At 46.3% G+C, this 27,619-nt stretch overlaps 2 protein-coding genes across 5 annotated transcripts in view; one reads left to right on the top strand and one right to left on the bottom strand.

Annotated features, from left to right (window-relative positions):
* LOC123998326 (sodium bicarbonate cotransporter 3-like) overlaps positions 1–27,619 on the bottom strand; it is a 79,359-nt gene that overhangs the window by 21,885 nt on the left and 29,855 nt on the right. For all 3 annotated transcript variants that reach the window (XM_046303445.1, XM_046303448.1, XM_046303446.1), the window contains exons 3-17: positions 25,042–25,188; positions 24,713–24,851; positions 24,463–24,623; positions 24,155–24,343; positions 19,231–19,340; positions 13,924–14,081; positions 13,662–13,749; positions 13,384–13,530; positions 12,850–12,950; positions 11,507–11,681; positions 11,250–11,383; positions 5,224–5,469; positions 4,221–4,326; positions 3,865–4,026; positions 3,585–3,698 (exon numbers count right to left, since the gene is read on the bottom strand). In XM_046303445.1, the coding sequence (XP_046159401.1) occupies positions 3,585–3,698; positions 3,865–4,026; positions 4,221–4,326; positions 5,224–5,469; positions 11,250–11,383; positions 11,507–11,681; positions 12,850–12,950; positions 13,384–13,530; positions 13,662–13,749; positions 13,924–14,081; positions 19,231–19,340; positions 24,155–24,343; positions 24,463–24,623; positions 24,713–24,851; positions 25,042–25,188 (2,177 nt within the window). The remainder of the gene's footprint in view (positions 1–3,584; positions 3,699–3,864; positions 4,027–4,220; positions 4,327–5,223; positions 5,470–11,249; positions 11,384–11,506; positions 11,682–12,849; positions 12,951–13,383; positions 13,531–13,661; positions 13,750–13,923; positions 14,082–19,230; positions 19,341–24,154; positions 24,344–24,462; positions 24,624–24,712; positions 24,852–25,041; positions 25,189–27,619) is intronic.
* On the top strand, positions 5,853–7,411 carry LOC123998327 (complement C1q-like protein 4). Of its 2 annotated transcripts, none has more exons than XM_046303450.1 (5): positions 5,853–6,104; positions 6,275–6,325; positions 6,483–6,611; positions 6,690–6,991; positions 7,079–7,411. In XM_046303450.1, exons 1-4 carry the CDS (start codon positions 5,942–5,944, stop codon positions 6,989–6,991), a joined length of 645 nt encoding a protein of 214 aa, XP_046159406.1. In that variant the 5' UTR covers positions 5,853–5,941; the 3' UTR covers positions 7,079–7,411. The 2 variants fall into 2 exon arrangements, with proteins under 2 accessions (XP_046159406.1, XP_046159405.1); XM_046303449.1 differs by having other exon boundaries at positions 6,690–6,993; positions 7,036–7,411.

The raw sequence follows: 27,619 nt of genomic DNA, 5'->3' as shown, positions 1-27,619 counted from the left end.
GCTCTGCATGGGTAATGCTGTTTCGATGTGGTGGCTGTTGTCGTTGTGTTGCTGGTTCGAGCCCAGGGAAGAGCGAGGAGAGGGACGGAAGCTATACTGTTACACTGGCAATACTAAAGTGCCTATAAGAACATCCAATAGTCAAAGGTTAATGAAATACAAATGGTATAGAGGGAAATAGTCCTATAATAACTACAACCTAAAACATCTTACCTGGGAATATTGAAGACTCATGTTAAAAGGAACCACCAGCTTTCATATGTTCTCATGTTCTGAGCAAGGAACTGAAATATCAGCCCTCTTACATAGCACATATTGCACTTTTACTTTCTTCTCCAAAACTTTTTTCTTGCATTATTTAAACCAAATTGAACACGTTTCATTATCTACTTGAGGCTAAATTGAATTTGTTGATGTATTATATTAAGTTAAAATAAGTGTTAATTCAGTATTGTTGTAATTGTCATTATTACAAATACATTGTTTAAAAAAGAAAAGTTATTTTTATTTATTTAAAATCGGCCGATTAAAACCGGTAACGGCTTTTTTGGTCCTCCAATAATCGGTCGACCTCTAGTCACAACACACACAGTAAACCAGTAGGTCACAACACACACAGTAAACCAGTAGGTCACAACACACACAGTAAACCAGTAGGTCACAACACACACAGTAAACCAGTAGGTCACAACACACACAGTAAACCAGTAGGTCACAACACACACAGTAAACCAGTAGGTCACAACACACACAGTAAACCAGTAGGTCACACAACACACACAGTAAACCAGTAGGTCACAACACACACAGTAAACCAGTAGGTCACAACACACACAGTAAACCAGTAGGTCACAACACACACAGTAAACCAGTAGGTCACAACACACACAGTAAACCAGTAGGTCACAACACACACAGTAAACCAGTAAACCAGGTCACAACACACACAGTAAACCAGAAGGTCACACAGTAAACACACAGTAAACCAGTAGGTCACAACACACACAGTAAACCAGTAGGTCACAACACACACAGTAAACCAGTAAACATCACAACACACACAGTAAACCAGTAGGTCACAACACACACAGTAAACCAGTAGGTCACAACACACACAGTAAACCAGTGTTTCAAATAGTAGGTTGATAATACTCTAAAATAGGGCAGTTCTATCCAGGTTTCTCTCTTTATAACTGGAAGTTGACTAAATAAATGAGTTCATATTTTCCATACCCTGATCTCATTCAATCAAATCCATTGATAATCAGGACATGCTTCGTTATCTATATAGGGCATTCTTTATCTATTCAGAGTGTCAAGGTTTGTTCGAGTCCCAACACAAATACATTGAACAAACTACTCTGACCCAGATCAGCACAAAGACAAACAGGTTCCTCCTGCCTGTTTTAGTTTAGTGAACTTGGCACATACCTGACAGATTCTGTTATCAATCTGATGTACAGTATCATAGTAGGGTGTTAGGGGACTAAATTAAAACGTTGGTTTAAGTGTTATACAGAACACTATTTCATGAGGATAGGACTGACCATTGCTGAGATATCTTATTTTCAAGTTATCGGAGTTAAAGGTAAAAAATGTTGGACAGGTCGATGTTAATCCCTAGTCAATAATGACAACAATCCACCTGTCTGGATTCTTAGATTCAACACGTTTTGTTCAATGTCTCCGGCTTGTCAAATGAACCACATTTCCATCCACAGGTTTTAAGCGAGTAAAGAGTACGTCTGAAAATAATCATCATGACAGCTGCCATGGAAACAGGACGCTTCAGTACAATTTTATAAATGCTTCCAGATAATCTGTTCGTTTGACATGGTGAGATCATTTTGTGTCTAAAATTAATTATGCAAATACTGGTGGTGGAAACACCTTTATACACAAATATTGATATAATAACCATCATATCAAAGTAAACTTGGGAGTCCCGATGAGAATGTGTGTTATCCTCCCACTACAACTCAGGAAAACATGCAGTTTATTAGGCTACAGATGAAATACATTCTGATGAACTTCAGTGATGACCTTGATGCTCCTTTCCAATAAATAGAGGGTCTTATTCTGGCGACATGATGGTCAATCCTTGACTGCCGCTTGCAAATAAAAACTAGTTCTTCTACAGAATCTATAAATGTAGACTAGCCTCCCCACATCGCCTTCCCCAACTGTATCAGAGCTGTTAGCTGGAGCGCAGGTGCCAAGACCAGAGTAAGCACATTTGCTATTTTACGCGACAGTTTTTGTAGAGTTGACAATGCGATGGAAATACATTGCACTTTAGATGTTTTATTCAGTCCAGGAAAAAGATCAGTTTGTGTGCACTACGTCATCACACGCTGTTGGTGAAAATACCACTGCTGGGAAAATACGCAGATTGGTTTTATGTGGCTAATTGGATGGAAACCTAGCTACTGTTAAGGAACTTTCAGGACTGATGGAGAACACCGAGATGATTCAAATACAAGTCAAATCGATTCAATTAAAATGCTGTATTAAGCAAATTATCTGAAATGTTTTCAGGTAAGGTGGTCATATTATTAACACATTTTAATGCTTTATGCAAAACTTAGTAACAATTTGAAACCATTTATGAAATGATAACTTTTGACAGTACTTTATCACACACACTGAACTGTAACACAGAAGGCTACTAGCATAATAACATAGCTTACTTTTAAAAAGGTAGGCCTACAATGGAGTTAGGTTAAATAGTCATGTTATTTTTGGTGTTGAGTTACTTTGGTGATGAGAGGATGAACTGCAGCAAATTATTAGCCTAGTCATAGCTAAATAACAGTGAACTAAGCCTGTTTCTAATTGATTGTAAGGCTGTTGCCACTGAATTCCGGTAGTTTATACTTGAAAGAATAAAAACCATCCATCACAAAATTCCCCGCTGGCACATTACAGCCACTGCAGAGCAGCGCTGCCTCTCACCTGGGTTATTACCTCAGCGAACTGTCAGCCACTCCCACACAGCTAGCACCCATCATGGAAGTGGGGGTGGCGAAAGGGGAATTTGGACCAATCCCTGACAACCCATGAACGTAGCTATGAAGCTCTACTTTGTAACTGGCTGTGTTTTTTAAAAGTTTCTCTGAAAACACCTGAATGACAGAAGTGAGGGAAAAACGTTTCACCTGATATTTCAGTGAAAAGACGTCTGATGACCATGAAACAACCTCAGGACTTTCCAATGTCACATCGATCCTACTCTGATCGGTTGAGGAATACCTTCCGCCAAGAGCAAATATGAACTCGCGGGTTTCACAAAAAGGTCTTTGAACATCCTTAGCATGGCACTATACCCCGCAATGTCACATTCAGTATTGTGATTGCCACGTTAATGTTTTCAAATGATTTAATATGTATTTTGATGACCACATTATTATTGACATTAAGTCAAACAGATTTTTACAATTCTCGCATAATGTCGTGTCACTCAACACAATAATAATAATAAATGTATTTGGATATAATCATTTACACTTTTTTTTAAATGTTAAACAATTTAAAGGCCCAAACTAAACGAAATTCAGAGTTAACTGTTTGAAACCAATCCATACCTGAAAGCGGTCAGGCACATTCAGTTTGGGGGAGGGAATGCCCACCAGGTAGTCCACCAGGACCATGATCATGATGGTCAGGAAGACCGCGAAGTCACTGATGGTCGACCGTACCTGGAACACAGAAGGACAGAGAGTGAGAAGGAGTGCACAGCTGAAAAGAAAAGAGGTAAAGGTTCACGTCTAGAGGATCAAACCAAGGGAGAGAGCAGAGTGGTAGGACCTAAACTCACTAGTACATAACCCTGACAGACACATCACTCCTACTCTAATGCCAAACCTTGGTGGGAAAGTAGAGCTTGGTCTTGAACTGCTTGAGGAAGGAGGAGAGGAAGAAGGTAGTGAAGAAGAGGATGACGGACCAGAAGAGGACGTCAGGGATGTAGGGACCATGGTGGCCGCAAGCTGGCCCAATAAACTCCCCACGCAGCCTAGAACACTCCTACAACACAGACCGGGGGAAGGACAGTTGAGGGTTGTCAAAATCAACTTCATGTCCATGCATGAAATCAATGTAATTTTACTATTGAAATGGAAAACCAGTACGAGACAGATTACAACAATAAGAAGGTACCATGGACGCCCCCATAAGCACACACACGCAAGCAGACACGCATAAAAACACACACAACTTACATTGACATCCAGTTGGGTCCAAGATATGGATTCTGGTGCGACCCCGCTGTGGTTCCAGACCTGCTGGATCTCAGGCGTGGCGTTAACCGGCGGAGAACATTGACATCTGAGACAGAGACTAAACATTAACAGACACCGTTCACCTACTACAACTGACCTACCAGCTACTACAACTGACCTAACCAAAACGCCCACTACAACTGACCTAACCAAAACACTGACCTAACCAAAACGCCCACTACAACTGACCTAACCAAAACGCCCACTACAACTGACCTAACCAAAACACCTGAGGTAGTTTGGATGTGCAGAGTACACTTCCTTTAAACTATGTAGAAGGTCATAGCTCAGCGTTCTAATATGTAGAAGGTCGTAGCTCAGCGTTCTAACACGTAGAAGGTCGTAGCTCAGCGTTCTAACACGTAGAAGGTCGTAGCTCAGCGTTCTAACACGTAGAAGGTCGTAGCTCAGCGTTCTAACACGTAGAAGGTCGTAGCTCAGCGTTCTCTAACACGTTCTAACAGAAGGTCGTAGCTCAGCGTTCTAACACGTAGAAGGTCGTAGCTCAGCGTTCTAACACGTAGAAGGTCGTAGCTCAGCGTTCTAACACGTAGAAGGTCGTAGCTCAGCGTTCTAACACGTAGAAGGTCGTAGCTCAGCGTTCTAACACGTAGAAGGTCGTAGCTCAGCGTTCTAACACGTAGAAGGTCGTAGCTCAGCGTTCTAACACGTAGAAGGTCGTAGCTCAGCGTTCTAACACGTAGAAGGTCGTAGCTCAGCGTTCTAACACGTAGAAGGTCGTAGCTCAGCGTTCTAACACGTAGAAGGTCGTAGCTCAGCGTTCTTACACGTAGAAGGTCATAGCTCAGCGTTCTTACACGTAGAAGGTTGTAGCTCAGCGTTCTTACACGTAGAAGGTTGTAGCTCAGCGTTCTAACAAGTAGAAGGTGGGGTCGTAGCTCAGCGTTCTAACACGTAGAAGGTCGTAGCTCAGCGTTCTTACATGTAGAAGGTGAGGTTGTCCAGCTTGTTGTTCATATTGATGGGGTAGAGATCCCCCAGGTGAACCAGCTTCTCCAGGGCCTCGTAGATGAAGATGATGCAGATGAGCGCTGCGAAGGCTTCCTCCGTGAAGCGGGTGATGTAACAGACCAGGGAGCTGGCGTCCGTGGCAACCAGGACGAGGCACAGGAAGGCTGTCCACAGGCCGATGCTGGTCCTCAAGGACAGGTAGGACAGGTTGTAGTCACTGGACAAGGGGAGATGGGGACAGAGGGTTAGGGACACAACACACACAATACTAAATGTATATGGACAAGTTAAAGTACTGGCATTGGTCCTATACAACCCCGATATGTCACAAAATGAGAAATCATATTAAACTTGCAGAAGTAGGAATCCTAAAACTGAATAAGCAACAACATCCTGAAAAGCAATACTAGATCAGGTCACCTGTTGGACCCTGACCAGGTACACAAGGTCTGGATTTCCAGACTGGGGGGGACGGGAGATACACTATTTACCTTATTGAAGAACTAGGTTTAGAAAAAGCAATGACTCCGGGAATCCCTGTTGGCTTGCAACATCTCTGTGTGTGTGGGTGTATGTATGACAGAGAGTGGGTGTCTGTCTCTATAAGAGCTAAGGAGAGTGTGAGCCGTGTTACATTCTTCCTCTTCTCTCTGCGACCCTGTTGATCACACACACAGAGGCGAGCGATAATGGCACCCTGCAGCCTTCCACTGCTGGCCGTGGCCTGCCTGTCTCTGTTGGTCACAGCTCAGCCCACCTGGGGGGACCAGGACATCCCCTCCATGTTCAGAGAGATCATGGACACTGTGGCAGAGCTGAAGGTCAAGTCTGACCTAACAGCCAGCGTGCTCGGTAAGATGGACCTGGAAAACATTATGCTGTGACAATTTAGGTTGTGTGTGTGTGTGTGTGTGTGTGTGTAAGCCTGAATTGCCACTGTATGTGCAGTGGAAGAGAGAGTGGGGCTGTGTATAAAGATAGATGTTACTAGTGAAAGTGCTGTGTATTCTCCATGTTTCTAGCTATGAAAGAGAGAATGGAATCCATGGAGAAAGAGCTGCAGGCACTGAAAGGTGAGAAAGCATCATCTGTTGTGTGGAGTGTGGTAACTGATAAGAATGTGGTGAGGTTTCACATACGCAGACGCGTAGACAATTACATGACAACCAATGGTGTGTGATCTGGAATATTGATGTGTATTGATAAATGAATGAAATGTGCATTCCACAGACATTCCTAAGGTGGCGTTCGCAGCATCACTGGGAGGCAATGGACTCCAAAAGGCAGGAGACTTTAACAAAAAGCTGGTCTACAGAGAGGTCTTGACAAATGTTGGTGGTGCATACAACGTAGAGACAGGTAACACACACACACACACACACACACACTTTAACCCTCTCCTCATTCTTCCCGTTAAAAACAACCCTGTCCTCTCAGGTGAATTCACGGCTCCGGTTCGTGGAGTCTACTACATCCGGTTCACGGCCAACGCTCCTACGGACGTCACCTTGAGCTCCATGCTGTATAAGAACGGCGCCAAAGTCATTCTGGCCGCTCACGAGAGTCCGTCCGGCGAGGGCAGCGACACGGCGTCTAACGGAGCCACTCTGCTGCTGGAGGAGGGAGACAGTCTGCAAATGATGCTGTGGGCCAACACCCAGGTCTGGGACAACGCCAACCACCACAGCACCTTCAGCGGCTTCCTCCTCTTCCCCATGCCACAGCAGCTGAAGCAATAAGTCTATATCCCTCTTCCCCATGACACAGCAACCAGAGACAGACCTACATCCCTCCTCTTCCCCATGCCACAGCAGCTGAAGCAATAGGTCTATATCCCTCTTCCCCATGACACAGCAACCAGAGACAGACCTACATCCCTCCTCTTCCCCATGCTACAGCAGCTGAAGCAATAGGTCTATATCCCTCTTCCCCATGACACAGCAACCAGACAGACCTACATCCCTCCTCTTCCCCATGACACAGCAACCAGAGACAGACCTACATCCCTCCTCTTCCCATGCCACAGCAGCTGAAGCAATAGGTCTATATCCCTCTTCCCCATGACACAGCAACCAGAGACAGAGGTGTACATACACAGTAGCATTGTTTTCAACTGTTGTTAAATCATTGACTGAATTAAAAATAACATTGAGGTGAAAGTCTGCTTATTCCGTTATTATAAATAAGAATTTGTTCTTAACTGACTTGCCTAGTTAAATAAGATTAAGCTTCTGAAGCTAAGCAGGGTTGTTCCTGGTCAGTCACTGGATGGGAGACCAGATGCTGCTGGAAGTGGTGTTGGAGGGCCAGTAGGAGGCACTCCTTCCTCTGGTCTAAAAAATATCCCAATGCCCCAAGGCAGTGATTAGCAACTGACCTGTGTAGGGTGCAGTCTTTCGGATGGGACGTTAAACGGGTGTTCTGACTCTCTAAGGTCATTAAATATCCCATGGCACTTATCGTAAGAGTAGGGGTGTTAACCCCAGTGTCCTGGCTAAATTCCCATGCTGTCCCTCATACCATCATGACCACCTAATCATCTCCAGCTTATAATTAGCTCCTTCAGCCCCCTCCTCTCCCCTGTAACTATTCCCCAGGTCGTTGCTGTAAATGAGAATGTGTTCTCAGTCAACTTACCTGGTAAAATAACGTTAAAAATATATTAAAAAATAAAATATTCTGCATATTAGACTGGGATTTTAACTTATACCTCTTACCTCCAGTGGGAACATCAGTTATTGTCCAGTAGATAATTGATCTTAACCCCTGGCATGATCTTTTCTCATTGAGTACTTGGGGCTAATACCATAATACACCACAACTTGATTACAGACGGTCACTTCTGTTTCAGTTAAGTGTAGGTGTCAGTCTTCTCTTTACCACCAGATGGCGCTATAGTAACACAATTTCCAGATCTGGTTTACAGTAGTCTGGCCACCAGCCCTGTCCCTTTACAATGTGAACAGGCTTTCAAGTTGTAGGCCATCATATTGCTCATCAAATCCTTCCAGATGAAGGAAGGAAAGGAGACAAGAGAAGGTGTTCTTAGGAGGGAAAGGAGACGAAATTCCATGGAATTCCATGACGTCTCCATGACTTTTAACATTTCCATCAACCAACAATTGGCGGCGTCTATATGTATAAAATAATCAGTCTCTGATCCCATAAACAATCTCCTGTCGTCAGCGTAATGTGGCAACACTGGGAGGCTGATCTCTGATCCCATAAACAATCTCCTGTAGTTAAGCAAGGCACTTAACTTAGCAAAAAAAGACACATCCCCTTTTCAGGACCCTGTCTTTCAAAGATAATTTGAAAAAATCCAAATAACTTCACAGATCTTCATTGTAAAGGGTTTAAACACTGTTTCGCATGCTTGATCAATGAACCATAAACAATTAACGAATATGCACCTGTGGAACGGTCGTTAAAACACTAACAGCTTACAAACAATTGGCAATTAAGGTTACAGTTATGAAAACTTAGGACACGAAAGAGGCCTTTCTACTGACTCTGAAAATCACCAAAAGAAAGATCTGTGTGAATCTTCCTTAGGCATGCTGCAAGGAGGCATGAGGACTGCAGATGTGGCAAGGGAAAAAAATTGCAATGTCCGTACTGTGAGACGCCTAAGACAGCGCTACAGGGAGACAGGACAGACAGCTGATCATCCTCGCAGTGGCAGACCACGTGTAACAACACCTGCACAGGATCGGTATTTCCGAACATCACACCTGCGGGACAGGTGCAGGATGGCAACAACAACTGCCCGAGTTACACCAGGAACGTACAATCCCTCCATCAGTGCTCAGACTGTCCACAATAGGCTGAGAGAGGCTGGACTGAGGGCTTGTAGGCCTGTTGTTAGGCAGGTCCTCAACAGACCTCACCGGCAACAATGTCACCTATGGGTACAAATCCACCGTCCCTGGACCAGACAAGACTGGCAAAAAGTGCTCTTCATATGACGAGTCGCGGTTTTGTCTCACCTGGGGTGATGGTGGAATTTGCGTTTATTGGCGAAGGAATACCGTTACACCGAGGACTTGGTGATTTGGAGGTGGAAGGGCCGTCATGGTCTGGGGCGGTGTGTAACAGCATCATCAGACTGAGCCTGTTGTCATTGCAGGCAATCTGCGTTACAGGAAAGACATCCTCCTCCCTCATGTGGTACCCTTCCTGCAGGCTCATCCTGACATGACCCTCCAGCATGACAATGCCACCAGCCATACAGCTCGTTCTGTGTGTGATTTCCTGCAAGACAGGAATGTCAGTGTTCTGCCATGGCCAGCGAAGAGCCCGGATCTCAATCCCATTGAGCACGTCTGGGACCTGTTGGATCGGAGGGTGAGGGCTAGGGCCAGGGCCATTCCCCCCAGAAAAGTCTGGGAACTTGCAGGTGCCTTGGTGGAAGAGTGGTGTAACATCTCTCAGCAAAAACTGGCAAATCTGGCACAGCTCATGAGGAGATTCACTGCAGTACTTATTTTGATTCTGCCCCCCCTGTTCATGGTGGACATTATTCAATGTCTGTGGAACTTGTTCAGTTTATGTCTCAGTTGTTGAATCTTGTTATGTTCATACAAATATTTACACGTTAAGTTTATTGAAAATAAACCCAGTTAACAGTTAGAGGACGTTAATTTTTTTGCTGAGTTTAGAATACCTATTAGGAAACTGTATTAAACATGTAGTCAACCCTTAGGACAGGAGAGCCACTGGTAGTGCAGGCCTTTGATCAAGCCCTGCTCAAACACATCCGAGACAGTTTAATCAAGGTCCGATGGAGCATCTCATTTCTAATGGTTTGTTAGAGGGGGACTGGATTAAAAGCCTGCACTCTCATTAGCTATCCTGGAGGATGGTTGACCTCCCTTGATGTAAAACATTGCAACATTACCACCAAATAAATGTTATGCCTTTTGAAATCATTAATTCAATATATCAAAAGGCTATGGTAGGCTACTTATATTTTATTCAGCTGTTCAGTCATATTGATCTCAGAAGTGTTTACTTTGCAGGCTGACTGGTATCTATTGAGCTGTAATGTCTCATACATTGGATGCCCAAATCAACAGGAGAAACAAAAGGCTACACAGAATATTTTTCCCTAAAATTTATATTCACTATTCACAAATAATTACTTTTTTCACACGATCCAATTCACCACGATTGAACAGAATCCCAACTAATACAATAGCAAAGTGAATCATTTATTTAGCCAAACTGGAATCGTTTAAATGAATCATGAATTGTTCAAAAAAGTTAAATGAACTTTGTCTGGCCTTATTCACGAGTATCGGTGGAAAGTTTTTGGGGAGATAACATTCATACATGCTAATAATAGCTAAACAGTTAACTAGAGGATAGACGACATGTTTTGCATTAGCTACCTAGTTAATTTGTTCTATCATATTTTGTAGGCTAGGCCTACCTGCTGCTGTAATGTCCCCACTGTCTCGCTCTTCTTGAGCAACGGCCCACTAGTCTAGCACTACGCAGATGATGCTCGCAAACACCGATACGCTAGTGTCATTCCGATCCTGGCTGATATGTAGATGTTTATTTTATTGATAAAATATTTTAAAACGGTGCCTAAAAAATTACATTAACAGAAATTATTAAATGAATTTCCATGACATTCGAAAACGTTTTGGGAATTTATAATTTTCCAACTTTTATTAGGCTCCTGAGTGGCAGTCCAAGGCACTGCATCTCAGTGGTAGAGGCGTCACTACAGAACCTGGTTCGATTCCATGCTGTATCACAACCAGATGTGATTGGGAGTCCCACAGGCCGGCACACAATTGGCCCAGTGTTGTCCGGGTTAGGGTTTGGCCAGGGTAGGTCATCATTGTAAATAAGAATTTGTTCTTAACTTACTTACCTAGTTAAATAAAGGTTAAATAAAATTCCAGGACTTTCATGACAATACGAACCCTGAGGAGGTGTTTGAGACAGTTGGGACACTGCTACAGCAGTAGCCTGCACACTCACCTGCAGAACTTGAAGAGGATCTTCTCAAAGACCAGGACTGGTCCGGTGCTGCCCAGGATGGTGAGTGGCTGGCCCGCAAACATGGAGAAGGCCACGCCCGTCAGAGACGCCCCGAACAACGACTCGATCGCACTCTGGGTGTGAGTGAGAGTGAGATTAGGCAAAGACGGTGAGCAATTAAACATTTTTCTCACAAAGTCATCAATAACTGTAGACAAATACAATATCTCCCATTAGTTTCTGGTGACATCACTCACGATGTTTCCCTTGGTGGCCTCGCCCAGCAGGCCTCCGAAAGTGATGACAGGGGACATGCAGGCGCAGTAGAGGAACAGCACAGAGGCCAGGCACTGCAGGCTCAGAGCATCCCTAATATCGCTCCACAGGAACGGAGCTTTCCTCCTTACATCCATCACCAGGCCCCCAAAGATCCTGACAGAGGAGAGAGAGGGAGGGAAGACGTCAGAGAGCAGGGAAGCCAGGGAGGGAGGGAGGGAGGGAGGGAGGGAGGGAGGGAGGGAGGGGGAGGGAGGGAGGGAGGGAGGGAGGGAGGGAGGGAGGGAGGGAGGGAGGGAGGGAGCAGGGAAGCCAGTGAGGGAGTTTTAATAATAGTTTAATTGCTAGAGAGATGTGATATCATCTCTGCACCTTTAGTATTGGGGACAACTCTAAATCAAAGCCAACTCAAAAAACTGGACAGACTAAATGTAGTAGGCAGTTGTAATATAGCCAGCAATGGAAACCGTGCCAGCTGAGGGGACATAAATAATTGTCACACAGACACACATCCTGTACAGGCCACTTCAGGTCATGTTTCAGAGAGGGGTCAAGAACAGCATGTCTAAAGCCTGCATAGACTCTTTAAAGTGATGTCGCCCTTAATGCCATAGTTATTAACTAACTTCTTCACTGAGCAGAATGTCATTACTCAACATTACACAGTAACTGCTGCTCAATAATATACAACTATACTTAGTAGTGCCCATGAAATAACCTACAATTGAAGACAAGTTAGTAAAATAAAAAAGAAATGAGTATATATTTGGTCTTTTTCATGAACTAGAAATACACTATGGTGTGGTTTCAGTATTATTGGAGAGTGAATGGTGTGTAGACGGTGTGTGTGTGTGTGGGGTACCGGTGTGGGGTACCGGTGTGTGTGTGTGTGTGTGTGGGGTACCGGTGTGTAGACGGTGTGTGTGGGGTACCGGTGTGTAGACGGTGTGTGTGGGGTACCGGTGTGTAGACGGTGTGTGTGGGGTACCGGTGTGTAGACGGTGTGTGTGGGGTACCGGTGTGTAGACGGTGTGTGTGGGGTACCGGTGTGTAGACGGTGTGTGTGGGGTACCGGTGTGTAGACGGTGTGTGGGGGGTTGTGAGGTACTGGTGAAGTGCTGCTAGATTAAAGGCTGCAGTAGACCTCTTCAGCTTCTACATCAGACTCATGAAAGACTTTCCAGACCTCTAGTGAACAGCTCTCTTCATGTTTATAATGCTTTTATAATGAGCTGCCAAGGTGACCACTCAGTCTGGCAGCTCCTTTTCATCAAAAGGGACTTAAAGAAAACCCATTGTGTGTGTTTGTGTGAGAGAGACCCACCTCCCTGTCCTCTGTAGCTCTGGTCCTGCTTGGTGCTGGTCTTCCTTGAAGGACTCATTATGGGCAGAGCCGTTGGGCAATGAGGGCATCTTCCTCTTGTCCTGTGTAGAGAGAAAAGCCCCCCACAGGCCAGGTTACTGCACAGCCCTCAACATTCTAACCATCCAAATCAAATCAAATTTTATTTGTCACATACACATGGTTAGCAGATGTTAATGCGAGTGTAGCGAAATGCTTGTGCTTCTAGTTCCGACAATGCAGTGATAACCAACAAGTAATCTAACTAACAATTCCAAAACTACTGTCTTATACACAGTGTAAGGGGATAAAGAATATGTACATAAGGATATATGAATGAGTGATGGTACAGAGCAGCATACAGTAGATGGTATCGAGTACAGTATATACATATGACGTGTCCACAGCGGTTCTCTTACAATAGCGGTTCCACAGCGGTTCTCTTACAATATTACCCATCAGCATGTCTCACACGTTCAATAGCAGCCAACCAACATCTTGGTCCAGATCCCTCACCTGAGATGGGACACTCTTGGGGGGCTCGATTCGTATCGTAGGGTCCCACTCTCCTGGGGGTAGGACGGTCACCTGGTCCAGAAACTCATCTATCCCCGACAGCAGATCGTTCCGGTCTTTGGCCTTGTACGCTACATCATGGAAGACCTGGCACAGGACGACAACAGCAGTCTCTCAAACGACATGTCGCTGCTTCTGACGCCACAGCATGGGACCAATTGGTGATTGGCCAAGGTTGAAATTGGACCAATCCAGAGCTGTGTTGTAGTGCTCCTCACCTCGTCTGTCATCAGCGTGGCGATGGAGCGGCCGATCTCGTGGTACTGAGGACCCTTTCCAAACGGACCCAGCAGCAGGAACAGGAACCTGACCAATAGGAGAGCAGGATAGAATCAGAGTCCATCCAAGCACACACCACCGCACGTCCCCCTCAACACACAATATGTTTTAAAAAATGGTTGTCTATTGCAATAACTCCTTCACAGTCAAAATAACTAAATGCCTGTCATGCGATTCAGATAAGTGTGTGTACACACTTACCTGGTGGGTACGGGCACCTCAGTGAGACCAGTGAGCAGCACGGCGGGGGACAGCCTGATGAATGCTATGATTGGTCGCTCCAGGAATTCCACCTCTCCCACCAGCACGTTGGACGCCTCCGCCCCAGGAGGGATCTTCTTCATGAAGTTCATGTCCACCTGTGAGGTTGAAGGTCACAGGGTTAAGCAGGAAGTATACATGCTTGGATGTTCCTGAAGTTGAATTGTATTGGCCATGCAGGGTTCACAGACATTTAGACAGATTGAATTTGGCACTGAACAGTTAACTAGAGGGAGAAAGAGAGAACTAGCCAGGATACAAGATTTGAATTGGCTACCTACTCGGTTCTCTATCATATTTTATAGGCCTCTCCTTGAGCAATGGCCCACTGGTACACATGCAGGTGATGACACACAGATGCACTGAAGTTGATTTTGATGTGATTGGTAAAGAATATGTGCCCAAATAAAATAGACGGGAAAAAGTATTCTTTTCAGATTTTACAATTTTCTAAACTTTTCCAGGACTGGAAAACGTAAATAAAACATTTAAAAAAAAGACTTTTCCAAGATTTAAGGCCGTACCAACCCTACATTATGTGTTTGCCAAATTTCTACAAAATTCTCAACTGTTATAAACTGTGGAAAATATAAGGTGTGTTTTGGTAACATGGCCAGTTACTGAGAATGTGTGTATAGATGGGTAGTTTGAGGGTTGAACTACCCCACCCAAAAGAACCAGGGCGTGTACACCATTAATCACATGTACCAGGCAAGGAGACGGGGTACCTTATCGCCTACATTATGGACCCTACCCACGACGTCTACACTGTGGACCCTACCCCTACACCGCGGACGCTACCCGCTACCCCACGGACGCTACCCGCTACCCCGCGGACGCTACCCCTACACCGTGGACGCTACCCGCTACCCCTACACCGTGGACGCTACCCGCTACCCCTACACCGTGGACCCTACCCGCTACCCCTACACCGTGGACCCTACCCGCTACCCCTACACTGTGGACCCTACCCGCTACCCCTACACTGTGGACCCTACCCGCTACCCCTACACCGTGGACGCTACCCGCTACCCCGTGGACGCTACCCCTACACCGTGGACGCTACCCGCTACCCCTACCCCGTGGACCCTACCCGCTACCCCGTGGACCCTACCCGCTACCCCGTGGACCCTACCCGCTACCCCTACCCCGTGGACCCTACCCGCTCTCCCTACCCTGTGGATGCTACCCGCTACCCCGTGGACCCTACCCGCTACCCCTACCCCGTGGACCCTACCCGCTACCCCTACCCCGTGGACGCTGCCCCGTGGACGCTACCCCGTGGATCCTACCCGCTATCCCTACCCCGTGGACCCTACCCGCTACCCCGTGGATCCTACCCGCTACCCCTACCCCGTGGACCCTACCCGCTACCCCTACACCGTGGACGCTACCCGCTACCCCTACACAGTGGACGCTACCCGCTACCCCTACACCGTGGACGCTACCCGCTACCCCTACACCGTGGACCCTACCCGCTACCCCTACACCGTGGACCCTACCCGCTACCCCTACACCGTGGACGCTACCCCTACACCGTGGACGCTACCCGCTACCCCGTGGACCCTACCCGCTACCCCTACACCGTGGACCCTACCCGATACCCCGTGGACGCTACCCCTACCCCGCGGACGCTACCCGCGACCCCTACCCCGTGGACCCTACCCCTACCCCGTGGACCCTACCCGCTACCCCTACCCCGTGGACGCTACCCGCTACTCCGTGGACCCTACCCGCTACCCCTTGGACGCTACCCACTACCCCGGCTCCCCCTACCCGCTCTCCCTACCCCGTGGACGCTACCCGCTACCCCGTGGACGCTACCCGCTACCCCGTGGACCCTGCCCGCTACCCCTACCCCGTGGACCCTGCCCGCTACCCCTACCCCGTGGACCCTGCCCGCTACCCCTACCCCGTGGACGCTACCCGCACACCGTGGACACTACCCGCTACCCCTACCCCGCGGACACTACCCGCTACCCCTACACCGTGGACGCTACCCCTACACCGTGGACGCTACCCACTACCCATACACCGTGGACGCTACCCGCTACCTGCTACCCCTACACCATGGACACTACCCACTACCCCATGGACTACCCCTACCCCTACACCATGGACCCTACCCACTACCCCTACACCGCGGACGCTACCCCCACACCGCGGACGCTACCCGCTACCCCTACACCGGACACTACCCGCTACCCCTACACCGGACACTACCCGCTACCCCTACACCGGACGGACGCTACCCCTACACCGCGGACGCTACCCCTACACCGCGGACGCTACCCCTACACCGCGGACGCTACACCGCGGACCCTACCCACTACCCCGTGGACCCTACCCACTACACCGCGGACCCTACCCACTACCCCTACCCCGCGGACCCTACCCACTACCCCGCGGACCCTACCCACTACCCACTACCCCGCGGACACTACCCACTACCCCGCGGACACTACCCACTACCCCGCGGACACTACCCACTACCCCGCGGACACTACCCACTACCCCGCGGACACTACCCACTACCCCGCGGACACTACCCACTACCCCGCGGACACTACCCACTACCCCGCGGACACTACCCACTACCCCGCGGACACTACCCACTTACACTGTACTATGGATGCTTCCGTCAGAAGCGATGACCTCAAACAGGACACATAATAAATAATAAATCACATAGAATATGTGCGGTTGCTGTGCTGCTGACAGCCGTACTGCTGCACAAAAAAGATAATGAAAACATCAGATTCTCTGAACCACGGTCGGACCACTACAGACAGATCAACACAGTCACAGCACTACGGTCACACACACGGCACTGGCAGGTAACATGTCATGTACAGTCACGTCACGGAACAACACAGTCTCATGGATCAACACAACAGCACTGATGGGCCGGGGCCAGTGATTGACAGGAGAGAAGACTTACTGCAGGCCTCCTGGCACCCCCGCCCCAGGAACCACAACTACAGTGGCAAGCATGCTGAGAGCAGGACAAACAGGGGCACAACTTAATTCAGATCACACCATAAGCTCAGATCACTCAGCTAGGGTCCAATCTGGATCCATGAGGTCACCTCTTATTATAATATCATCCTCTTAATACACTGTTCTCATACCCATCAGTCCCCCAAGGAGCGGAAACCAGTCACTTTGTTCAGTATCCAGCATGTGTTACTTCAAATGAGACTGAATACTTTCCGAATGCATTGTATATCTGACCCTTTGACTTTTTCCACTTGTCACGTTCAATTCATTATTTACCTCAATCTACACACAATACCCCATAATGACCAAGCAAAAACATGTTTTTAGAATTTAATCTTTGAAATGTTTCTACAACTTGAATGGAGTCCACCTGTGGTAAATTCAATTGATTGGACATGATTTGGAAAGGCAGACACCTGTCTATAGAAGGTCTCACAGTTGGCAGTGCATGTCAGAGCAAAAACCAAGCCATGAGGTGGAAGAAATTGTCTATAGAGCTCCGAGACAGGATTGTGTTGAGACACAGATCTTGGGAAGTTTACCAAATAATTTCTGCAGCATTGAAGGTCCAAGAACACAGTGGCCTCCATCGTTCTTAAATGGAAGGAGTTTGGAACCAAGACTCTTCCTAGAGCTGGCTGCCCGGCCAAAACTGAGCAATCAGGGGGGAACAGGGCCTTGGTCAAGGAGGTGACCAAGAACCCGATGGTCACCCTGACAGAGCTCCAGAGTTCCTCTGTGGAGATGGTTGTCCTTCTGGAAGGTTCTCCCATGTCTGCAGCACTCCACCAATCAGGCCTTTATCGTAGAGTGGCCAGACAGAAGCCACTCCTCGGTGAAAGGCATCACAGTCTGCTTGGAGTTTGCCAAAAGACAACTAAAGGACAAAGAGAAACAAGATTCTCTGGTCTGATGAAACCAAGATTGAACTCTTTGGCCTGAATGCCAAGTGTCACGTCTGGAGGAAACCTGGAACCTTCCCCTACGGTGAAGCATGAGTGGCAGCATCATGCCGTGGGGATGTTTTTCAGCAGCAGGGACTGGGTGACTAGTCAGGATCGAAGGAAAGAGATCTTTGATGAAAACCTACTCCAAAGCGCTCTGGACCTTGAACTGGGGTTACGGTTCACCTTCCAACAGGACAACGACCCTAAGCACACAGCCAAGACAATGCAGGAGTGGCTTCAGGACAAGTCTCTGAATGTCCTTGAGTGGCTCAGCCAGAGCCTATAGTTGAACCCGATCTAACATCTCTGGAGAGACCTGAAAATAGAGCTTGAGAGGATATGCAGTGTCATACCCAAGAAGACTTGAGGCTATAATCAATGCCAAAAGTGCTTTAACAAAGTACAGAGTAAAGGGTCTGAATACTTAAAATGTGATTTGTTATTATTTTATTTCTAAAAACCTGTTTTTGCTTTGTCATTATGGGCTATTGTGTGTAGATTGAGGGATAAACATAAATAAATTGTAGAATAAGGTTGTAACGTAACAAAATGTGGAAAAATTCAAGGGATCTGAAATCTGATTGAATGCACTGTATAAACCCTGGATTTCTGATGCTATGTATTGGCCAATCAGAGGCTTTGAAGCCAGCGGCTGCCATATTGAGTTCTCTGTAGAGCCATGCATGGGCATGAATTTTAAGCCCGAGCCCTACCTATGCTGTGACGTTCAGGTCCTACCCAGGCCCGATTGCTTCAACCAAATTAAAGCCCCGTCCCTGACCGAAACCAAAAATAACTTCATCCATCAGTAAATCCATTAGCTGCTCTGTCAGTCTCACCCTGCGCGCAGCTCGCTCTGCATGCACTCTACTCATGGCGGCTCTGAGCGAGTATCCATAGCAACGGCTCTGCTAGGGCTGCTCTGCTCAATGACGAGACATGACAGAGCAGTTAACTACTTTGTCACTAACAAAACTCAAGGAACATTATTTTCTGTGAAATAATCTCTCCTGTTTTATATTTGACGAGGTTGAAGCACTTCTGACACCATGTTATGATCGTTGTCAGATATGACTATTGCGCAGCAGAACATGAGCAAATGGCTCAGCTTCAAAATGTTTGTGATCAATTTAGTGATACACGAGCCCTGCCTGTTCCCTAGATATTGATTAAAAAAAGGCCCTACTCAGCCCTGACCCAATGTATAATGTCGGGCCCGGGTCGGGTAGCAGAGCTCTACTTGTCTGTCCTCGTGACCGTGGGTCTACACACTGCTCAGCAGTGGGAGGAGAGACGTTACCTTGCTGAAGTCCACAGTGCTGTTCTCTCTGCTTCCTCCGTTGATGCGGCCCTCACTCGGTTTACTGTTCTCCAGGTTCCCAGGAGCTGACTGGGGGGATGCCAGGAGGCCTGCCCAAGGGGTGGAAGGGGTAGAAGAAACCAGTGGTCAATTTAACAGTAAAAAATGAACTGCGTGTATGGCCGATATGAATGGGGAATTGGTACAATTTGTAGACGTACACAATTATACGTGTCTGAGAAGGAGAGCGGGGGGGCTATGCATGTGTGACTCCGTGAGTTTGAGAGTTTGTTCAGACATGCAGCTGCTCTGTACATGCTGGGTGAGAAACTCCACGTATCACAACAAAGTATATCAGAGATGGTAGAAATAACTAAACATTGGGGGGGTCAATAGACACCCATAGACATCCTCTGTGTTTACAGGACCGAGTTGGACAGAAACGTTTCAGAGGGAGATTAGTGGTGGAATGTGCACCAATGGGGCCCTGCCTGTCAATCCCCTGCTTCTTACTGAACAAGGCAGCCAAGATACACCACATGGTCCAATAAGAAAAACAGAACACACTCACGTGTTGGTATTTACACACACGTCATGGCCTCAGCCTCTTGCTGTAAAAACATATTTTGACCTATCATCTCACGGTCTATGAACCTTGCCAATTGAAACTAGGACTTGCTATGGAACTCACTCTGTGTAATACTGTGCAGCGTCTGTGTGCATATGGGGGTGAAACCTGAGCACGCCTCACATTAAACCCTGATATAATTTATTAGACAGTGGTAACGGGGGTAATAGTGCCTGATTACGATGACATAGGGCCAACTTCATGTAAACAGTTACCAAACTTCGTATAAGGGTAACTCTCAAATCCAGCCGTTGCCCAAACTGCTCACATTTTCAGGTGAGAAGTTGTGGGTAGCGGGGAAATTGCTCATAAATATACATTTTTGTGGGTGGGTAAACATAGTACCTGATCCCAACACTAAAGCATTCTCAGAAGTCCACTGGCACGTGCTGATCATAAAATGATGTGCTTCTCAAGCAAATATGGATCTGGACAGTTAACTCTCAGTGGAAAGGTGATGAGTTCCTGACATCTACTGCCAGTGTAAATTAAAATCCCCAATGTGGTGCAAAAAAATGAAATGTGGACTAACATTTATTGCGGTATTGTGTTGGAGAAAAAAAAGTGAGTCATCCCCTTGATAATGAAGATTAGGGGCTCATTTCAATCCAACCCACATTGCAGTATTCATGCTGTAGCTCTTGGTCAAATTAACTCAATAGTCTTGGGTACTGTATAAAAACCTACAACTACTACCAGGGCCACCCCTCTCACAGGTGGGTGTCCACTTTTCAGAATTACAAGTGTGTGGGCACATGATGAATGTTGTAAATAAAAATGTTTATCTATCCATCCATCCATATACAGTTGAAGTCGGATGTTTACATACACCTAAGCCAAATACATTTAAACTCAATTTCACAACTCCTGACATTTAATCCAAGTAAAAATGTCCCGTTTTAGGTCAGTTAGGATCGTCACTTTATTTTAAGAATGTGAAATGTCAGAATAATAGTAGAGAGAAGGATTTATTTCAGCTTTTATTCCTTTCATCACATTCCCAGTATGTCAGAAGTTTACATACACTCAATTAGTATTTGGTAGCATTGCCTTTAACTTGGGTGAAACGTTTTGGGTAGCCTTCCACAAGCTTCCCACAATAAGTTGGGTGAATTTTGGCCCATTCCTCCTGACAGAGCTGGTGTAACTGAGTCATTTACATTACATTTAAGTCATTTAGCAGACGCTCTTATCCAGAGCGACTTACAAATTGGTGCATTCACCTTATGACATCCAGTGGAACAGTCACTTTACAATAGTGCATCTAAATCTTAAAGGGGGGGGGGGGATGAGAAGGATTACTTTATCCTATCCTAGGTCAGGTTTGTAGGCCTCCTTGCTCACACACGCTTTTTCAGTTCTGCCCACACATCTTCTATAGAATTGAGGGCAGGGCTTTGTGATGGCCACTCCAATACCTTGACTTTGTTATCCTTAAGCCATTTTGCCACAACTTTGGAAGTATGCTTGTGGTCATTGTCCATTTGGAAGACCCATTTGCAAACAAGATTTAACTTCCTGACTGATGTCTTGAGATGTTGCTTCAATATATCCACATAATTTTCCTCCCTCATGATGCCATCTATTTTGTGAAGTGTACCAGTCCCTCCTGCAGCAAAGCACCCCCACAACATGATGCTGCCACCCCTGTGCTTCACTGGTGGGATGGTGTTCGTCGGCTTGCAAGCCTCCCCCCTTTGCCTCCAAACATAAATGGTCATTAACAGTCTATTTTTGTTTCATCAGACCAGAGGACATTTCTCCAAAAAGTTCAATCTTTGTCCCTATGTGCTGTTGCAAACCGTAGTCTGGTTTTTCTATGGCGGTTTTGGAGTGGCTTCTTCCTCCTTCCTTGCTGAGCGGCCTCTCAGGTTATGTCGATTTGGACTTGTTTTACTGTGGATATAGATACGTTTGTACCCGTTTCCTCCAGCATCTTCACAAGGTCCTTTGCTGTTGTTATGGGATTGATTTGTACTTTTAGCACCAAAGTATGTTCATCTCTAGGAGACAGAACTTCCCTTCCTTCCCGAGTAGTATGATGGCTGTGTGGTCCCGTGGTGTTTATACTTGCATACTAGTGTTTGTACAGATGAACGTGGTACCTTCAGGCATTTAGAAATTGCCCCCAAGGATGAACCAGACTTGTGGAGGTCTTCTTGGCTGATTTCTTTTGATTTTCCCATGATGTCAAGCAAAGAGGCACCGAGTTTGAAAGTAGGCCTTGAAATACATCCACAGGTACACCTCCAATTGACTCAAATTATGTCAATTAGCCCATCAGATGCTTCAAAAGCCATGACATAATTTTCTGGAATTTCCCCATCTGTTTAAAGGCACAGTCAACTTAGTGCATGTAAACTTCTGACCCACTGGAATTGTGGTACAGTGAATTATAAGTGAAATAATCTGTGTTTAAACAATCTTCGTAAAAGATGCATGAAACGGTAAGCAAAAAACATTGAATTTGGTCATGTGCCTTCCTGCCTTTAGAATTTTGTGTAACGCCAGTAGTCTGGTCAAGGAAGCATCATGCAAAATATAGATTGGCACACTCCACTGACCAAGACCATTGCCAAATAAGGTGTGCGGTCACCTGTTTTTATAGTAAGCCACGAGGTGGTACCACCAAGCACATCCAGAAGGGAGTGCATTTCATACCGAACTGCTCGCTTGAGATGTAGAGGAACCTTCTCAAGGTGTGATGTAACCGCTGGGGGGGAATGAGATTAATAGTAAATCAAAATAACAAAATATAGCCCTTTCGCAACCAACTGTGGAAATGAAGACCAGAATTGACGTGTTTCACTAAGTCTAAAACATCTGGTTTATGTTGATGAAATGTACTCTAAGTACTTCACAAGTCATCACGCACACAGACAGACACATATAATGTTAAGGACCGAGAGAGGTCAGATTATGTCAGGTGAAGAAGAAGGTGTGGGGGGGGTGGTTCATGCTATTTGCAGGATATTTAACCTGCTGGAGGTGGGGGGAGGAGCTGCACCAGACGGGCAGGGTCTGCACCCCAGACTCCTCCTTGTGGTCCTTGACTAGACCGGACCTTCAGTTCCTCCCCATCTGAAGCATGGACCTCCACACTGGGGATACTCCAGCTCCTACCCTCACCGGTCAATCAGAGTAGGAGTGGGGGACAGGCAGGGAGGGGTGGGTCAGGGTCAGTCAGAGGAGGGGTGGGGGACAGGCAAGGAGGGGTGGGGGATCTGCATCTGGCTAAGGGATGGGTGTTCTGGGGGTGCTAAGGGGGGGAGGAGGGGGTGCTGGCGTTGAGCAGGAAGCGACTGAGGAACTGAGACCCCCTGGACTCCCTTGAGGAGGGAGGGGCGGGAGGTGGATAGACTTCCTATGGGAAGGGACAAGGGTAGTTGGGAAAGCAGAGAAGACAGGATGGAAAAAGGAAAGAGGGAGAGGAAAAATACATCAGGAAGGGTAAGAATACTAAATGTGTGTTGGGAACAATGCTCTTCATGCTGCGAAGCCCAGGCCTTGGAAGTGTCTCGTTAGTGGAAGTCAAAGACAAAGAGCAGGGGCATATTCAGTACATCCCAAAACGTCACAGGGAACATTTGCACAACGTACATGGAGCCGCAGTAAAACAGGAGAGATGAAGTCAAGATCAATTAACATCTGTCATAATGCCAACTGCCCACAAACAGCAGCGAACATGTTCAGAACACACACAAAAACACTGTTTAGCAACCTTTTACAACAATGTCACAAAAACACAATAAATGCCGCGGTTACATCACACTTTAATAAGGATATACTATAGGTCACTCAAACGGACCAATCACAAGCAAGGGGAAGCTGACCAATAATCTTCAACTGTGATTTAATTGCTACATGATGGCATGTGCACAGATTTACTTTGGTTTTAACTTATTAACTATTAGCCTATTACAACATTTCAACACAAAATCCTTATCACAAAAACATCTTTCCAGGTGAAAACACAATCCAGCACACAAAACAAACTCTCAGACTTATCACTGCAGTGTTCAAGAACAGTCATGATGGGAAAATCACATGCCAGTAAAAGGCTCATGCACCAATCAGATCTTGCTCATCGTCTTGTCACTCAGTTACCTCAGCCAATTGACACCTCTTTGAATGACCCAACCCACTTCATAAAAACAACATGTGCATAGTACATTCATTCAATCTGTCAAAACATAACAAAAAAGGGTGTAAATAAACCATTATTTTGTAGAAGAGCTGAAATGAGGGGATGAAGAGCAGGAGAGGAAAAAGGAGAGGTGCAGCGAGGGCCCTCACCGTTTCTCTCAAGCAGGTGTGTGTCAGATTGTTTCTTGCCGATGTCAGCGAAGGAGCGCACCAGAGGGATGCGGTTGCTGAGCTTCTTCTCGTTCTGGTGGTGGTGTCTCTTCAACATGGCCTCCCTTACCTTCTGCCTCAACTCCTCCTCCAGCTGAGCTGACGCCACCATGCTGTCTATCACCATGTCTATGGGGGTACAGGGTAGACTGCATGCTTTATTCAACAGTTACATGCTTTATTCAACACATTCCACTTTCAGACTCACACACAGTAAAATGTCTGCAGAGACATACATACACGCTCACCTGCGATCTCCTCAATGGTGTTAGCTCTCATGTCCAACATGACAGTGCCGTTGAGGATGCAGCTGCGGAGCTCAAAGAGGCTGTGGAGAGACAGCGTGGCTACGTAGGGCTTACTCCAACGCTCCCCTCCATCCTCCACGTCTTCCTCAAACTTTAACCACCTACACACACACACAGATGAAAGGAGCTGTTGATGTGGTTGGATGAGGAAACATCCACTAGGAGGAGTGAGGAAGGGTGTGCATCATGCCTGGCTGTCTCCCTCCACTCGTAGACGTGTCCGTCCCGGAAGAACAGTTCGTCCAGCTCAGTGAACAGGTCGTGGGGCATGTGCTCTTCATCATCATCCTCTGTCCCCAGGATGAACTGGACACGCTGGGACGGGGTGTCTGAAACACAGGGGGTACAGGTGGAATATGGGTAATGTAGTACAACCAAGGGGAATATTAGTGGAAAAAGGACAGTAAAGGGTTTGGTATAGGAAACAGGGCTGGAGAATGGAGATATGGCAATAGAGCTGATCTGAGGACAGTGAATGAAGCAGGTGTTGAGGTGGGAGAGTGAACTGGTCTTTGCTACCATAAGAAGGAGACTCTCGTCCATCTTCATGGTCCGAGCGGTCTCTCCTCTTGCGGTGGTGTCTGTGGCCGCGGTGGCTGCGGTGGTGCCTCCGTTTGGTCTCTCTGCCCAGAGGAACATGGACACCCACATAGACCGCTCTATGACCTGGGAACAGGGTAGAGAGAGGCATGGTCAATCACGGTATACCATGTATAATAGTCTCATCTGCAGTTGGGCTGGATATATACACTGCATTTAAAAATCTGAATTGTCAATACGGTTCTTGGTAATACATATGGTCTGATTTCAGCATTTTAACAATCTTTAGATCCACTTTCTTTACAGGCCCTAAATGGCATGAGAAAAATGCAGTTGTTTTCATACACTGCACCACCCTGGAGTTACAATCACAGACTGTGTCCCCCCCTACACACGTCTTCCTGTCTGTTGTTTACGTACGTCACACACAATGGTAACCCTTCCCTCTTATCCTCCTCTCAATTTCTGACGTGTCAAGTGGAAATACCAGAAGCGTTAAATGAATGGAAGAGTTCCGTGCCGTTCTGACAGCAGCTAAGAATGGATAGAAAGGACATCACTGCCCAAGACCCGCTGCTCTCTACTCACTGCTCGTTGTCAGGACATGGGGAAAGGAGAGAAGGCTCAAAAAGGAGAAGGACATGTAGCCTGCTCTTTGTGCTTATAAACACACTTTATCTTTTGAGAGCTGGGACCGTGAAACCGTTCTGGATGGCATACTACTGACGTCAGTCTGGACAGAGCAGATAAATGGACCAGGAGGGAGGTGAGGACCTACAGCATGGTGGGTCTTCATCACGCCCCTGTCACATACATGTAATATGTCATAGCCCACTAAGCTCAATGAGGGGAAAATATATATTACACATTTATTTTTGTATTTTTTTAAAAATCACACTAAAAACATAGTATTTGTGAGTGGGGGGCCTGTGTCTTCCAATGATTTTCCTATTATGAGCCAGTGGGAGTTTTTAGCAGTAATAAATCTCTGAATACTTCTAGTTGTGACCTCAGAAGTGTCCCATGCTGTGGGTACCACGCTTAAAGGTGAGCTGTGAGCCTAGCATAGGAAGCATAGCATAGAGAGAAAGATGACCTAATCCCTCCCAGTTCCTCTCTGGATCAGCTGAAAAAGGTCTGTGATACTCAGCTGATACCCCTGCAGGGTTTCCTGTCTAAAAGTACTTAGTTAGTTCCATTTACATGGATGACAGAGACACACAACAGCCCTAATAATATAACTAAAATCGTTATTGTTCCAGGCTTCCAGCTAACATCTTTTTTATCTTTATTGTATATCTGGGCGTTCCTATGAATAAATAACATTCAGAGGTTTTCCTCTGTGGTTTCCATTAGCACCTCTGGGTTGTCAGCTGTAATGTTCTGCGCAGTAGGAGGAGTCCCTGGGCCACACACACACACACACACACACACACACACACACACACACACACACACACACACACACACACACACACACACACAGTAGATAAACAATTGTCTCCATAACACTGCCGCTGGCTGGGGTCAGGTCTCCTGCAGGCTGCCAATGTCTCCACTGAGACACAGTGCACATCAACTACTATGTAGGCCTACCCCGTACCCGTGCATATCTACTCACAACTGCTGCCTCTTGAATATAAACAAGTTATCGTTACTCATTGAGGATTTATTATTACGTATTTTACTTTTCTATTATCATTTTCTCTGTGTGGTTAGGAAGGACCTGTAATTAAACATTTCACTGTTAGTCTAAACCTGGTCTACGTAGCACGTGACCAATACAGTTTGACTTTACCTCCCACCTGTTACCTCCCACTATAGACAACCAGTAGTTAGAGACCAAAACTCACTATTTCCAGTCTATCACATTTCAGAAACAATCGTCTGACTTGTGAGACTAGGCTCTTAGGCAGGCTCATGATCAATGTTCCCTGCCTCAAATTATTTCCGCCACTGAGCAAATTTCAGTTATGCTGAGCACAAACGTGAACGTTTTGAATTTACTGTGAACACAGAGGCTGTACCTGCTTTAAGTTAGTTTTAACCGTGGCCAAGTAGGCTACCGTGGCCAATCGATCATAATGTAGTCCTACCAGAGTGGCTGTGAGACCTCACTGTAAAATTTTACAGTGAGGAGGCAACAACGCAGAACATTATTTCTTGCCCAGAGTGACACTTTCTATTTGCAAGTGAAGATAATAACAGCCAACGAAATGTATAAGTATTTAGAAAATAATAAACTGGATCAAATAGAGCTCTTCAAACAAAACCCAGCAGCATGCTGACCTGTCCCCTGTCCTGTCCCACAAACAATGAGAGGACAGGCTTCTTATGTGGAACCTTTATTTAACTAGGCAAGAACACTACCCTGGCCAAACCCGGACGATGCTGGGACAATTGTGCACCACCCTATGGGACTCCCAATCACGGCCAGTTGTGATACAGGCTGTATCACAATACCCATGATGCAACTAAACGGAAACCTTTACACGTATCTGGTCAATTGACATTCAGAGCACATTAAATACAGTACATACATACCATACACATACAC

The sequence above is a fragment of the Oncorhynchus gorbuscha genome, linkage group LG15, assembly GCF_021184085.1.
Source record: "Oncorhynchus gorbuscha isolate QuinsamMale2020 ecotype Even-year linkage group LG15, OgorEven_v1.0, whole genome shotgun sequence".
Lineage (NCBI taxonomy): Eukaryota > Metazoa > Chordata > Actinopteri > Salmoniformes > Salmonidae > Oncorhynchus > Oncorhynchus gorbuscha.
This window is presented reverse-complemented; position numbering and strand designations above follow the sequence as displayed.

Excerpts from the sequence above, each read along its gene's own strand:
- LOC123998327 (XM_046303450.1), top strand. The coding sequence starts at position 5,942 with ATGGCACCCTGCAGCCTTCCACTGCTGGCCGTGGCCTGCCTGTCTCTG. Across the intron at positions 6,326-6,482 it reads AGAGCTGCAGGCACTGAAAG|ACATTCCTAAGGTGGCGTTC; the intron begins GTGAGAAAGCAT and ends TGCATTCCACAG. Across the intron at positions 6,612-6,689 it reads TGCATACAACGTAGAGACAG|GTGAATTCACGGCTCCGGTT; the intron begins GTAACACACACA and ends CTGTCCTCTCAG.